Here is a 15,412-nt window from a genome sequence, read left to right as displayed (position 1 = left end):
ATCTACCTGTGAGCCTACCAGGACTACTGGTACAAAAACACTCAACTACAGACCAGGAAATCTGCATCTTAGTCCTGCTGGGCCCCTGGGTCTCTTCATGATGTAGGGACATGTAACTTGCCTTCTCTGACCACAGTTAGGATGACCTCTCAGGCTAAGGGATTCCATCCAGGGTGACCTTAGACTGCATGACCCCTTCTCAAATGATCTCTGGTTGGCTCCAGCCCTGGGTCTCTAGGCCAGGCCCAGTTCAGCTCCTCAACCATGAAATGGGAGCAGGGGTTACGGCTCTGGCTCCGATTTCATTTGTGTGAGTTTACAATCGCCAGGTGTGGTGGTGCACTCCTCTGAGGCCAGTACTTGAGAGATGGACATGGGCATGAAGGTCATCCTCAGCTACATAAATGAGTTTCCAGGCCAGACTGGGCTACATGAGACCCTCTCGCAAATGAACCAATAGTAATAACAATACGAACAATAACAGGCGGTGTCCTCGGGGCATGGTGTGCATAGGAGGGCATGGATGTCTGCCAGCAAGGGCTCTCAGAAATACTGTAAAGTTGGTTCATGGAACATACCTGTGAGCAGAAATACATAGATGCGTTCTGTGGTGGGCATGAGCCTGGGGGAGGTGGGTGTTTGTACAGGGCAGGAAGAGAGGTGCGTGCGTGCGTGCGTGCGTGTGTGTGTGTGTGTGTGTGTGTGTGTGTGTGTGTCAACAGCCTGTCCTCCTCTAGCCAGGGCAGACAAGGCGTGTGCTCTGGGCCTGCTGCACCTGCAGCCGCGTTTTCTGAAGACCCTGCGTAAACAGAGCTTGTTTGCAGTGAGATTCGCCTTCTCTTTGTTTTGTCAACAAAACGTCCAGTTCCCAAGGGTAGCCCCAGAAGAAACAAAACTTCTCTAGACAGATGGTAAATTCAGTCTGGGACCTCACACTGCCAGACACAACCCAACCATAGCCTAGGAACCCCACAGACAACCCAACAACAATGCCAGCCCAGCCCACCATCCCCGCCCCCACCTCTAGGTTACTGAACCCAACCCTGGATATTCTTGCCTTACTCAGTCCTCTCCCTTCCTCCCTTCCTGAAGTTATGGACTAGTTCTGAAGCCTTTGAACCCCGTCCCCAAGCCCTGTATATAGCAGCTGGCCAACTGGGCCCAGACTTCTTAACACCAAGATCCCACCTGGTCTAACCTCGACCAACTGTACTACATTAAGGATGTCACTATAGCCTAGCCCTATGCTAACACATCCAAGTGGAGGTCAGGTCCCAGAACTACCAGAGCCCTGAATAACTAATAAGAAGCACAGTATAGGCCAGCCTGGTCTACAAGAGCTAGTTCCAGGACAAGCACCAAAGCTACAGAGAAACCCTGTCTCGAAAAACCAAAAAAAAAGAAGCACAGTACAGCTGGCAGTAAAATACTCCTATAACCACATAGAGTGCAGCAACTTGGGAGACCACCCAGGGCTGGCCACAGGCTGAGAAAGCTGGAACCACCAAAGGAGTCAACACAGAGCCTAGCGATGCCAACATCCTGCCGTTTCCACTGAGTATGAGAGGAAGCCAGCAGTAGCTGACAAACTCACAGTAGTAGACCCTTTCCCATCTCTATTGCCCACACAATGAATTCCAGAGTCGACGAGAGGGCTGTTATATTGGCGGTCCAGGGCTGGACACCATATATCGGGGTGGGGGGAGATTAAGATGTGTGCAGAAGTACAACAGGCAGAACACATAGATCCTCTGCAGGGCAAATGCCCTGCACCGCAGTCAGATAAAGACACCGCAGGCTAAAGTAGTGAAGGTGTGCGCAGGCTCCACGGAGAGGGAGAGCAGTGTCCCGCTGTGATGGGGTGTGCTGGAGATAGAGCACAACAGGCAAGACTCCTGCAATTTCTTTTTTTTTTCTTTTTTTTTTTTATTACACCTGGAGGGACAGCCGTGGGTGCTGGGAACCGAACTCTTATATTTTTGGTTGTGAGCCTAGCCTTTAACGGCTGAGCCATCCCTCCAGGCCGACTCCTGCAATTTCTGTGCAAGGCTGTAGAGCCCATCGCACACACAGCCTCCAGCACTGATTCCCGTTAGGCATGGAAGTGGTCAGGGCTGTGCAGTGTGGAACCACATTTATCTTGGGTATATATCACCATATTGGGGGGGGGTGGCAGAATGGAAGGTGGGGGGCTCCAGCACAGGACCTGGTATAGAACAGGAACAGCCTCCAGGGCACAAAATTGAAGCACCCTGACGATGCCCTGTGGAGCCATGGATTTGGTTTCAAGGGCTCTGGGTCTGGAAGCTCGGCAGAGTGCTCACAACCTGGCAGGAAGCCATTTCCTCTCAATGGAAACATCTCCTTTTGGAGGGAGAAGAGAGGAGACAGTCACACAATCTAGCAGGCTCCAGAAGCTGGGGAAGTTACAGGATTCCCGAGACCTGCTCTGAGGTTATATAAGCAGTCACAGCTCCTGGAGAGAGAAGACTCTCTGCAAGCTGCCGGGGACAAGGCTTTCAGGAGAAATTCCCCGCGCTGGGGTGGGCTTTTTCTAAATGCAGCTGCCTTCCAGGTACCGGTGTTTCTGCAAGGAATCCCACTAAACTCCATGCACCAAGCTAGACTTGGGTAGAATTGTTTCTTTGGTCTGTAGAGTGAATAGACAGTTGTTTGTGTCTCCCTGGGAAAAGTCAGGCAACACAACCCTACAGAGAACAGATACATAACACGGCTGACTCTCCGGGTGGCAGTCCTATGCAGTTCGGAAGCAATGCAAAACCCAAGCTGCCCCACGTTCAGCAAAAAGTGCCCAAGTTCTATGTGCAATATGAAGCAGGGGGGAACTGCATTGAGGACGCACCAAGATGTGACCCTCCCACGACTCTCCGCAGAAAGCTGCCCACAGCCAGCACCTGGACACCTCCATTGTAACACACTCAGGGAAAGGCTGGGATGACAGAGGCATCTTCAGGGTAGCTGTGATGGGCGCAGTGTGGAGGCTGGGCTGTTAGACTCATAGCCAGTGAAGCCGCGAGACAATGCGGCAATCAATGTATACTGTATGTCTGAAACACGGGGTCAGCATGCAGAGGAACTGTGCCTAGAAACAGGAGGGTCCACATGACCAGGCCAATGCAGATGCCTACTGCAAAAACTGCAGCACACTGGACACCAACATGTAGGGTAGTGGCAGTAGGCCACGTGTTAGTAGTGAGCCGTTACACGAGGTGCTGTGCCCAAAGGCCAGGTGAGTCTACACATCTGCTGCAACAGACTGCTGTACAGTGTAAACGTGCAGCGTGGCTGTAGAAAGCCATGCACTGATCTCAGGTGCCATGCTGTGCGAGGGTTCTCCACCCAGACACCCGGAAAGAGTCGCCCTCCCAAAGTAAGCCTGGTATCCGGCAGAGCAAGGACCACACCATGGAAGAGAAACGCAAGGAAAGCGCATGGCAGGACAGCTGCAGGATGCAGGCTCTGATCAGAGGGGTGCTGCAAAAATGGAGTACACAGAAACCCTGGAAAAGTCCCACAACGTTGTAGCCCAGCGTCCCTGCAGTGGGCTCACATAGACTGAGTGGCAGAGCAGTACAGACACCATGTCCAGAAACCCAGGCTACACTCATATGAAAAGGCCAGGGCTGAAACAGTGCCTCTGTCTACATAGAGGCAGACATAGGTACACTGTGAAGGTGCTGTGGGGCACACTGTAGAAGTTTCTTGGGGATAGACTGGTGGGAAGCCACTCAGCCATGCCTGACTCCATTGCCCTGTGGGCTTCTGTCCACCGTTACTCTCACCTCCAACATCTTCCAGTGACTCTCCAAAGGCCCAGGATGAAGGCACTGTCACCCACAGGGCAGGTGATGCCAACCTCAGCATACGATCCAGGTATTCTATCTGACCTGGGTCTTTGATGACTGGCAGGCCAACATAGAAGTGAATTCTAGCCGGGTGGTGGTGGCGCACGCCTTTAATCCCAGCACTCGGGAGGCAGAGGCAGGCGGATCTCTGTGAGTTCGAGACCAGCCTGGTCTACAGAGCTAGTTCCAGGACAGGCTCCAAAGCCACAGAGAAACCCTGTCTCGAAAAACCAAAACAAAACAAAACAAAACAAAAAAAAAAAAAAAAAAAGAAGTGAATTCTACTGAAAATCTTTTGGGCAATTACACTGCATCCCAGGGCCCCCAGACCAGGGTAGGGCAGTATGGGGCAGGACAAGAGAGACAGGACAGGGGGAGGGGCCCCTTGGTTTAAAGCCTGGCATAGGATGTGGGATGAACAGTAGGCAGATGGGGGAGAAGTGCCTGCCCCAACAAGCCTAGATCCTCACTCCTCCCCATCCACCACCACCACCATCGCCTCTCCCCAGGCCTGGACTTCATCAAAAGCCAAGAACAAACTTTCTCGAGCACATAGGAAGCTTGCCCATGCGAGCACACACACACGCACACATTTAAGAGTAATTCACACTTACATGGTGCTCACCATGTACCAGGATGTGTTCTAAACTAAATATGTCTAACTACAAAAGCCACCACATCATCCTGGGCTCTGTGTAACATCTCCGTCCTCATTCCCCAAGTGGAATCGGCTCCATGACCCAGAAAAGTAACAGTGGAAACCGGGAGGAGATCTCTGATGGTGTGGTCTCAGAGCCCCTGTTCCAACCCACGACATTCTAGGCCTCAAACACACATTTACACACATACATAACATGACAAGAAGGATACACACCCATGTTGTGGAATAATCTTTTTGTGTCACTCTGATTGGTTTAATGAAAAAAAACTCTACGGCCAATTGCTGGGCAGGATTTCCAGGCCCAGAGGACACTGGGAAGAAGGGCGGAGATGCCAGGAAATACAGAGCAAGCAGCATGTGCATTACAAAGTAAAGATGACTGAGCCACGTCAGAGAACACAGATTAAAAGATAAGGGGTAATTTAAGTTACAAGAGCTAGCTAGAAACAAGCCTAGGCTATTGGCCCAGCTTTCATAATTAATAATAAATCTGTGTCACGATTTGGGAGCTGGTTGGCAGGACAGAGAAAGGTTTGCTATACACTCACATAAACATGCACACATGCTCATGTTAAAAACACGCATCCCACTCTCTTAGCTGAGACTCATCCATCTCCAGACAGGCTTCTGTCACCTCCCTACCGGCATCCCCCAGCTACCCCTCCAGCCCCGCCTGCCTCATTGCCAGCCATCTCATTCTCAGAGGTATGGCCATCACCAACTGCCTCCCCGCAGCTGTGCCCTCAGCCCCAGACCTGTCCCTAGCATTGACTGAGGTCTTACCTATAGTAGCCCCAATACCGTGTCCCACAATTCCATCTCAGTATTCTCTAGCTTCTGCCTCCAACCCCAACCTGCCCCCACCCCAACTGCCTTTCTCTGGTCCCCTTTGGGTCCAATTCTAAGTCCTGGGCTTTGTGTGATGGGAATCTATTCAAGACTCCCTCCTCCCCCAGAGTCACACAGGCATAGCATCTTCAGAGTTGGCACCAAAAGGGTGCCCCACCCCTTACCATGCTGCAGGCCATTTAAGGATGCTTATCAGCCTCCTGCTGACAGCCTTCTGTACCCCAGGACCTCTCTTCACCCCCTCTAAGCCTTCCCTGGAGCATCCAAGGGTTCAAACCAATGCAAACACTCCATGAGCACCTAAGGGAACCAGAGATGACAAATACCCACCTCAGATGGCTTCCCACAAAAGAAGGGCAGCCTATGATCATGCAGGGCTTAGGAGAGAGAAGACCACCCCCACTGCCTGGTGGAGGCAGGGCAGCTTTACTGTGACAATGACATGGGGCTAGAGTGGAGGGAGAAGAGGGTCTCAGCAAAAGGCACAGAATGAACGAAGGTAGACCCGGCAAAGGGCACAGCAGGCTCTAGGGGTCTGAATTATAAAGCAGACAGGTAGGAGCAGAGTTTAGGGGCAAGTGACACTGAGGAGGCCAGTTCCTAAAGAAAAGGCTGGCCAGGGAGGGCCTGAACTGCCATGTCAGGTTGGGGTTTAGCCTTGGGAGCTGGGGAGACTTGAGGCAAAGGGGTGGCAGCACACCATGACAGCCTTACAAAGGGCACTTTGGTCCAGGGCAGAGGAGAAGCTGCTATGACAGGCACGGTGTGATGAAGGTTGTTGGGAGGGTGGAGGGTGGGGCCAGCAGTGATCTGTCCACACCAGCAGAGCCCAGGCCACACTAAAGCTCCTCCAGCCTTATCCTTTTAGACCAAAGCTTCTCAGGCTCCTAATGCTGCAACCCTTTAATACAGTTCCTCATGTTGTGGTGACCCCCTCCAACCATAAAATTATTTGCGTTGCTACTTCATAACTGTAATTTTGCTGTTATGAGTCGCAATGTGAATATCTGATATGCAGGTTGAGAACCATTGTTTCAGACAAACACAGTCCATAGAACAGTCTACGAGTGTGAGAATGTCCCCTACTTGCCAACATGCGGATAATGTGTAACCGTTGAGGACTTGAAATTTGGCTAGTGCAACTGATTAACTAAATTAGTATTTTAATTAATTGTACCTAATTTAAATTTAGTAGCCACATGTGAGTGAGAAGCCACCCCAGCAAGGAAAGAGCACTGTCGTCATCTCTGTGAAAGTTTCTATTGGATAAGGCGACTTGGACGTGTGCCCGTGGGCCCACAGAGCCTGGAGGCACCAGCCTGCAGGTCTGGGCCACTGTACACCCCAATATTCTCACACCCTGGGATCGGTGCACCTACTCTGAGGCACCCAGAAACTCTGTACCATTCCAGGAATGAGATGCTGGGGGTTTGCCAGGTGTCTCTTCCCAACTCCAAACCCTAGTCTAGCCACACCAAGATAACCAGAAGGCTTGGCACCCTGACACATCATGCATATGCCTTGTGCCCCTGGCCTCCATTTCACACACATGAATAAACACACATGCCCCACTCTGGCTGCGCAGGTGGCAGGATCACACCTGTATGCATCTGGCTGCCTTCCTCCCAGCCCCTATAATGGTGGTTTCTCTTCTCTCCAGCTCAGAGGCAGTCCCTCAGATCCAGGAGGAAGGCTTTGGCCTCCTCTACCCAGACCACAATCCATCTGCGATTGAAGATTGAAGGAATGCCTGCTTAACAGGGGCCCTCCTCCCGTGTTCAGACTGACCGTTGAGACTCGATGCCTTGCCTCGCCAACGGTTGTCCTGATCACAAAAGGCTGGAACTCCCGGGATTGGACAAGCTGAGCCAGCTGCCAGGGGTGGGGCTAGACTAGGGGGAAGAAGCACCAGGAGGAGTCTGCGGGGAGAGGCCCTCCTGTAAGAGCCTTCTCCTTCAGTCTCTGCCAGGGACTCACCCTCTTTAACTCATAGCTCCCAGATGACACTTTCTGGACATGGCCTTTTCACAACGTAACACCATCCACCAGCAGAATTTTCCAGATTCTTACCAGGGGGAAAAAAAAAAAACAAAAAACCCTCAGCCTTCGATTGGACATTCAGTGGAGCCATTGCGCCCCCATCTGGCATCTCCAGCTCTGGATTCGACCCACTTGACTTCATTCATTCTTTTCTGGCTTTTTTTTTTTTTTTTTAATTCGATGTCAGTTGCCCTGGCTAGCATGGAATTCACGGTGCAACTCAGGCTGACCTCAAACTTGCAATCAATCCTCCTGCCTCAGCCTCCCCAGTACTTGGATCCCAGGACTGAACTGTATCACCCAGCTTCATTCATTCTTAGACGTCACATCCATTTATTCAGACTAAAGAGGTTCAGGCCTTGTACCTGGCGCTAAGTAACTGAAGGTCCACACTGACTTTCCTTACAGAGTTCCTGACCTAGGAAGGCTGACAGGACTAAGAGATTGGAATTACAATATCATATTGTCCAATCAAATTCTACCTTCCCTTTCCTGGGCTAGAACAGAGGAAAAACCAAGATAGGCTTCCAGGAGGAAGCTCACCAAACTAGGGACTCACGTATGAAGATATGGAATCAGAGTCCTGGGGAGAAAGCACAGTTTGTAAAAGATACAAAGAGGCACTTAGGGACCACTGGTGAATAAGGCTAACCAAAACAAGGTGAGGTGGGCTGGGTAGCCAGCGGCTAGAGCACTGTTGGGCCAAGAGGGGCCTATTGGGGAGCTTAAGGAGTATTTGAGGAGAGGTTTACAACGTGCATTTTAGGAAGAACTCTGGCACAGTGGGAGGAAGAGGCTGGTGCCTTCCTGCAGGTGGAAGATGGCTGAGAAGGGAGAGGTGGGGGAGGCATGGGTAGGACACAAAGGGAAGCCACAAAGCACCTCCTGCCACTCTGGCTGACCTAGCTGGGTGTGGAGGTCACCCTACAAGCCCAGCTGGGGACAGAATGGAGGATAGCAGCGTGCTTCCAGAAAACAGGGTATGGCCAAGGACCTGCCCTGACACCAGACGCAGGCAGGAGGCAGCGGGGAAGTGTGGTATAGGATTCAGGTCACCCTCCTGGCTTCCTGCCTAGCCCCCCTTTTCAGTCCCAGAGAGAAGTCTGGGCTGTCCTGACAAGCCCTCTGGGTACCTCTCATCATTCCTGCCATCCACAACTCCAGCGATCAAAAAGACAGATTGAGCCAGACTACAATAGGATAAATTACTGTGCCAGGTTTGCACGGCTGAGAGACACCCTACACCCCCCCACTGGGTGACTAGGGAGGGTAGGCAGGGGACTGGAATCACTCTCTAGACTGAAGACAGGGGACTGCCACCTCCCTTCTTCCCAGGGCTTCTCGATCAGTCTCTAATAGTAAAAGCTTCAAAAGTGCCAAGAACTTCCATAGTAAAGAGACTTATCCAAGGTTTCTCTCTCTCTCTCTCTCTCTCTCTCTCTCTCTCTCTCTCTCTCTCTCTCTCACACACACACACACACACACACACACATACACACGCACGCACGCACACACACGTGCACGCAGCAAGTAGCAGAGGCAAAATTTGACCCCATGTTAACCCTGCCTTCAAATATCTACCAAGTATCACACATGATCACAATTAATTCCATGAAGCAGATGGGGAAATTGAGGCTCATTCTCCCAAACCTCAATCCTGATAGCCCACTGTCATGGCAATTGAGGCCCAGGTGTGTTCCCAAATCAAAGGAATGGGGTGGGGTGGGGAAGTACAGAGGGTTCGATCTCAAAGTGGGGAAGGCTAGAAGGGTTGAGAAAAGTCTAAGAGGCAGGTTGCCTGGGTCACCCTCTCGGGTACCAGAAGGTCAAAACTGAAGCTGAATAGCAAGGCCCCAAAAGCTGCAGGGCAAGGCCAGGACAGCTCCCGGGGTGCACCCCCCGGGGGGGCAGGGCCGTGAACTAGAACCCAGAGGCCCGCTGTCTGGGGCAGGCGGCCAGGAGTCTGACCCAGGGCCAGAGGCAGCAGCGCGTGTCACCACTCTGCTTCTGCTTCCACCCGGGGCGGCTCCCTGCTACCCCACGCCGGGTGGCTGGAACCAGCGGAAGAGAAAGCCCTTGAAGAAAAGCCCTGGAAACACGCCCGCTGGAGGGGCCGAGGCCTGGGGTCGAGGCCTCAGTAAGAGACTGTGGGCCACGCACATACACAAGGACACCGACACACCTTCCACACAACACACGATGCGATGCGCTCGCGGACGCACAAACACAGGCACTGGACATTCACATTCAGACAGGCGAATGCACACACGCACACACACAGACACACACACACACACACACACGCACGCACGCACACACCCTTGAAAGGATGCCAGACTCCAAAGCACACTCAAGCGTGCGATCACACCGCAGGTCAAGCGGGAGCCCCACGCACACATTCACACACACGTCCGCACGCGCGGGCCTGGCTGATCGGGAGGCCACACAAAGTTACAAAGCAGACGCAGGCAGCGTCTCCGGGGACCGCGGCGTCCCCGGCGCCTCTGGCAAGCCAAGATGGGGGACGCCGTCCCGCGGCCTCAAGCCAGGCCCTGCGGGGGGCCCCCGACGCCGCAACCCCACCAGCAGCCGGGTGCGCCCCGCGGCCCTCCCCACCCGGGCGCCCCGCGGCCCTGGCGCCGCCTCGGATCAGCCGCCAGCCAGCGCCGCGCGGAACTTGCGAAACAACAAACGGCCCGAAATGTCGGAGTCGGCTGCCTCGGCCGCTTCTCTACCCCCCTCCTTCCCTCGCCAGCCGCAGGGCCGCCCAAGGCTCCAAGGGACGCTACCGCGACAACTTGTTCCGGCCGGGTGCGCCACGCACACGCGCGCGCGCGATCATACACACTCACACATGCACACACACCCTCGGGTCCCGGCCACACTCGACCACGGCCCAGGAGAGCCCCACGCTCGCAGCTTTCCTAGCCACGCAGCGAACGGGTACCGACACACTCACATCCACTCCAGACACGCTCCCCCACACGCATTCTCCCCACCCCTGGCATTCATTCGGACCCACACAGCACATCCCAAACACTCCCACAGGGACACTCGTGGACACAGCGCACAGAGACAGGTTCCTACCCGTTCCCACGCCTGCACGCGCGCGCGCACATACACACTCACACACACCACTCGTTCCCAGGCCCACACTCGAGAAGGATCCACAGAAAGCTCGCGGCACACGCATAAAACAAACACGCGGGTTCTAGAACACACCAACACTCCCGCCTGGGGAATACAAAAAAGCCAACAAATGCAACATAGTGTCAGACGCAACTCCAGCCAAGCTACCGAAACTCAAATACATAACCCACTTGGCAGCACCGACAGACACCGACAGACATGAGCCAGAGCACAGCCGGTGCCCCACGCAGGCAACACTCACGCCAGCACACTCGCAGCCGCTGCACACAAGCAGCCTCAGCTTGCACACAAACTACGGACATAGCGGTCACAAACACTCGGAACATACGACCGAGCATCCCGCACTCCGCACACGGGCGACGAGCCATCCCCGGCTCGAGGGATGAGCTCGGAGGGACCACGCGCGCTTACCTGCGGGAGTCTCGGTCTCCGGCGCACAGAACTGGAAGGTGAGTGCCAGGACCAGAGCCTGAGCACGGGCCATGGCTGGGGCGCCTCCGTCTCGGTCCTGGGGACCCTCTGCTGGGAAGGCGACGCCACAGGAGCCGGAGTCCGAGCCCAAGGCGAGCGGGAGCCGTAGCGGAGCAGCAGCGCCGCGCGGAGCGGGACTGGCGCCGAGTCCAGAGCGGGAGCCCGAGCGAGCGGGGCGCTGACGTCAGGCCCCCGGGCACGAGTTCCGCGGTCTCGAGGCGTCCCCTGCTGGCGGTGGTGCTCACTGCGGCCCGGGTCCCTGGGCCCTTCGGCCCCGGTGCGCCCTTCCCCCACTCCGGCACCCCGTCGAGAAGACCCTTTGGCGGGTGCCAGTATTCATATCAACATTCTCAAACAGCACATTTGCTGCTCACGGCTGAGACTGTGATCCAGGGACACTTGGTTCCTCTGTCCCCTCCGTTGTTTAACTTCTTTCTACCTTGGCCCTTCGGAATATACATTCCCACCTCCCTCCAATGACAGGGCACTCTTCAACCTACCAAAAAATCGTTGTTGGACCTTTAGAATTCTGGCTTTTACTTTCAGAAACATGAAATCTACCTCTCATTAACGCTCGTATCTCCTACAGTAGCCTCTGGCTACTCAGGGTAAATAAATTTGGAACTCTGCCCAGGCCAAGTTCTTGCACAATCACCAGCAAACTAGTTGTCAGTGACTACATAAAACCAGGCGTCAAGTACGTGCCTCTCCCGCTGGGACTCCGTTAATCTTCCCCATTGCCCTAGGAGGCACAGACCACTGTAATCCCGTTACACCGTTGAAAAAAACTGAGATTTATAGAGCGTGACTTTTCCATAATTATGCATCCGTTTGAGGCAACAGCAAGACCTGCATCAAAGTTGGCTGGCTTGAACAGCGTAAGAAACAACCACATATCTGGAAACCCATTGTTCCTCAAATATTGACAAGACATAGGATCATTGGTTCAATAGGCCACGGAGGAGATATAAAACTGTCAAAAAATTTAAAATAAAATGAACAAGTCTCTCTCTGGAAGCTGGAGAGATTGTCCAGTGGTTAGGAGCACATACTGCTCTTGCAGAGGACCCAGAATGGATTCCCAGAGCCCTTGTTCAGTGGCTCAACTGCCTGTAACTGCAGCTCCAGGGTATCTGCTCACCACGTCTGGCCTTGTAGGGCACTGCACTCTCATGCGCATAAACAGACATATAATTAATTCTAAAAAAATCTCCACCCTCATGAAACTTACATGGTGGGGGGGGGGGAGAAAGGTGAGAGGAACTAACAGTGGGGGGCGAGAGTTGCTGCAGTTCTAAACAGACCCCTGCAATTTGATGGATTTGGTAGTTATCACCGTCTTCAGAATGTGGGCTCCCCTAGGGAAGCATTGTCCCTCAGGGCCGGGTATCTGGCAGGCACAATAAGTAATGAATGAGTGGGTAACTGATAAATGGTTCTAGACACGGCCCTTGCTTTCATGAAGGCTTCATGAAACTTCCGTTCCAGCAGGGGGTGGTGCAGCAAATATAAATAGATGGAGCTGCAGTCGGAGACAAGCACCCTCAAGGAAATGAAGCTCGGCCACCAGGAACGCTGGGAAGGGGGTCCCGCTTTAGATGACATGTTCCAAGAGGCCTTTGCTGAGGAAGGGGCATGATGCCGCGTGATCTGAGGCCTCAAGTATGAGGGGCCAGCCTCAAGCAAACCGATGGGAAGGAACAGTTTTCAGCCAGAGGAGCTAGCCTGTGCAAAGATAGGCTAGCGGGTCTAAGAAACTTAGGGAGGCTGGAACGGAACAGTGGGGAGGAGATGCGGGTGCAGCTGGAGAAGATGCCAGGGTCTGCAGACTATACAGGAAGCTAAATAAGAAGGAAGTTTCAGGTTAAACCCTAGGAAGTGATAAGCCGCTGCTGCGATAAGGGGAAGGGGCTTGAGTTCTGATTTCTTATTATTTTTATTTCCCCAACAACTAGAGATGGGGACATTGAAAGCATGTATTTAAGAACATATCCTGCCGTCTGTGTATGTGAACCCTTCCTGTTCCCTGTGTCTTTCCCCAACTGGCTCACACTGAGACTCTGCCCTGAGGCTAGAAAGGGAAGAACTGAGTGTTCCTGGGCTCCTTAGCTCTGCTCTTGTAACTGCTGCTGACTCCAGGCAGAGACAGGGAAGGGGGCAAAGACACAAAGCTGGCGAGGACCAGAGCATTAAACTGAGCGTCCCAAGGAGGGAAAGTGAGGGCAAGATAGAAATACATGCTGAAACAGAAGACTATCCAGCAACCAGGTTGCAGGGGGAATAGAACTGAATTTTTTTTTTTTTTTTTTTTGTAATCTCAAGAGTGTGTAAACTGACCCAGAAAGCCCAAGGTCACACAGTCAGTCCATGAAGGGACCAGGACTTGAACTTGATAGAGTCCCCATTCCCTTGCTCCTTGGTCAAGGGACAGCACTGGAAGCTTTGGTGAATGGAAAGTGCCCGGGTAGCAACAGGTGGACAGATGAAGAGAACATGCCCCTTTGCTTTTAAAAGGGGTCACAAATTTCAAAAATCCTTGAGGGATGGAGAAAGGCCCTGGCTTGGAGTGACTGCCCCAAATCTAAGGAGAAGGCTAGGGTGCCACAGTCCACGCCAGGTCAAGAAGAAATTCAATTACCTACAACTCATGGAATATTTATGATGCCTATCCTGTGCCAGGCCCATACTGTGTGCTGGTGTCGTGGAGATGACCTAAACAAGGCCCCAGACTTAGCTGAGCGGGGAAGTGGGCATATAAATAACTATGAGATCGTATCCTAAAGGCCATAATGTTAGCCCAGAGAAAATACAAAGGCATTGGGCTTGACAAATAAAACAGTATCTGAACCTGGAATTCCCCTGGCAGTTTAGACAGGAAAATTCATTTCAGGAAGTAGCAACCCGAATAAAAACATAAAACAAGAGGACTGAAGAGATGGCTCAGAGGTTAAGAGCACTGGCTGCTCTCCAGAGGTCCTGAGTTCAATGCCCAGCAACCACATGGTGACTTGCAACCATCTGTAATGAGATCTGGTGTCATCTTCCGGCCTGCAAGCAGAACACTGTATACATAATAAATAAATAAATCTTTAAAAAAAAAACATAAAACAAGGAAGAACTAGCCAAAGTTGGGGGTGGGGGGTCAGGTGTAGCTGGGTCACAGGCTATGTACAATATAAGAGAAGAAGATAACGTAGGAAAGACGGGGTGGGCACAAAGTACATATTGTCTTGAATGCAAAGTTAAGACTTCCATCAGTGGTTCTCAGACTGTGCCCTGGATGAACCCAGATGGCCTAGAGCAAGAGTGCAGGTTTATAGGGATGTCTGGGGAGATGTAGTCCAGCCTCCAGGACTTCTTGCTTCTGTTTCTCCAGCTAGTTGGCTACCCAAGGACTGGGGTGGGTTGGGGGGGGGTAATAAAAATATCTCAATGTCACCTAGAGGGTTCTGCTGCAGAGGGACCTTATGAACTTCTTTCTTAGACTCTTTTAACTTAAACTGTTTCTCTTTATCTATATTTTTCCTCAGGGCGCTCCCCCCCCCCTCTCTCTCTCTTTCTCTCTCTCTCCTCTCTCTGTATGTTTTACTTTACTGCTTCTTCCAGTGTCTGGGGCTGCCTGGCTTCTGGCTTTTGGCCCTAGGCAAGCCCTTCTCTTTCTCCTTTCTTATCTTCTCCTTTTTTCTTCTTTCCTGAGCCTAGATTCCTCCTCCTATTTATTCACTCTGCCCATCAGCCCCACTTATCTTTTCTCTGATTAGCTATTGGCTGTTCATCTCTTTATTAGCCCAATCAGCTGCCTTACGCAGGCAAGGGGAAACAAAGGTAACTTATTTTTACATAATTAAACAAACGCAGCACAAACAAACGTAACACATCTTTACACAGTTAATCTTCCACAACAGAAACAAATGTTTAACATCTTGGCCTGGTTAAAGTAATATTCCACAACAACTTCACGTAATTTCCATGCACCCAGATTTGGAGTCAAAGGACTAACTCCAACAGCTCCTCCCTCAAAAGTCCCAGCCTGCCTCCATCACGGAGTACTCCTTTCCTTCAAACTGCAATAGTATACACTTGCATGCACACGAAGGTTCAACCAGAGGTTTATTTATGCTTATGTGTCTCCACCAGAGACCCTGCATCTTTACAGGTCTCATTTGATCAAGCTAGGAAAAGAACAGGGCTAGGATTTGAGCGTGGTATTACTGCTTCCCGGTCAGCTGGGGCAGAGAAGTAACTTTTAAAACCCCCATGTTCTGGTGGCGCACGCCTATAATTCCAGCACTCAGCAGGCAGAGGCAGGAAGATCTCCGAGTTTGAGGCCAGCCTGGTCTACAGAGAAAGTTCCAGGACAACCAGAACTACACAC

The 15,412-nt window shown here is 52.3% G+C and overlaps 1 protein-coding gene across 5 annotated transcripts in view; it reads right to left on the bottom strand.

Moving 5' to 3' along the window:
• Ptpru (protein tyrosine phosphatase, receptor type U) overlaps positions 1-11,170 on the bottom strand; it is a 74,606-nt gene extending 63,436 nt beyond the window's left edge. For all 5 annotated transcript variants that reach the window (XM_026782048.1, XM_026782049.1, XM_005353142.3 and 2 more), the window contains exon 1: positions 10,978-11,170. In XM_026782048.1, coding sequence (XP_026637849.1) covers positions 10,978-11,050 — 73 coding nt within the window. In that variant the 5' untranslated portion in view covers positions 11,051-11,170. The remainder of the gene's footprint in view (positions 1-10,977) is intronic.
• Positions 11,171-15,412: the final 4,242 nt, after the last annotated feature.

The sequence above is a fragment of the Microtus ochrogaster genome, chromosome 10 (genome assembly GCF_000317375.1).
Source record: "Microtus ochrogaster isolate Prairie Vole_2 chromosome 10, MicOch1.0, whole genome shotgun sequence".
Taxonomy (NCBI): domain Eukaryota; kingdom Metazoa; phylum Chordata; class Mammalia; order Rodentia; family Cricetidae; genus Microtus; species Microtus ochrogaster.
Note: the sequence above shows the minus strand (reverse complement) of the source record. Positions and strands in the feature narration are given on the sequence as shown.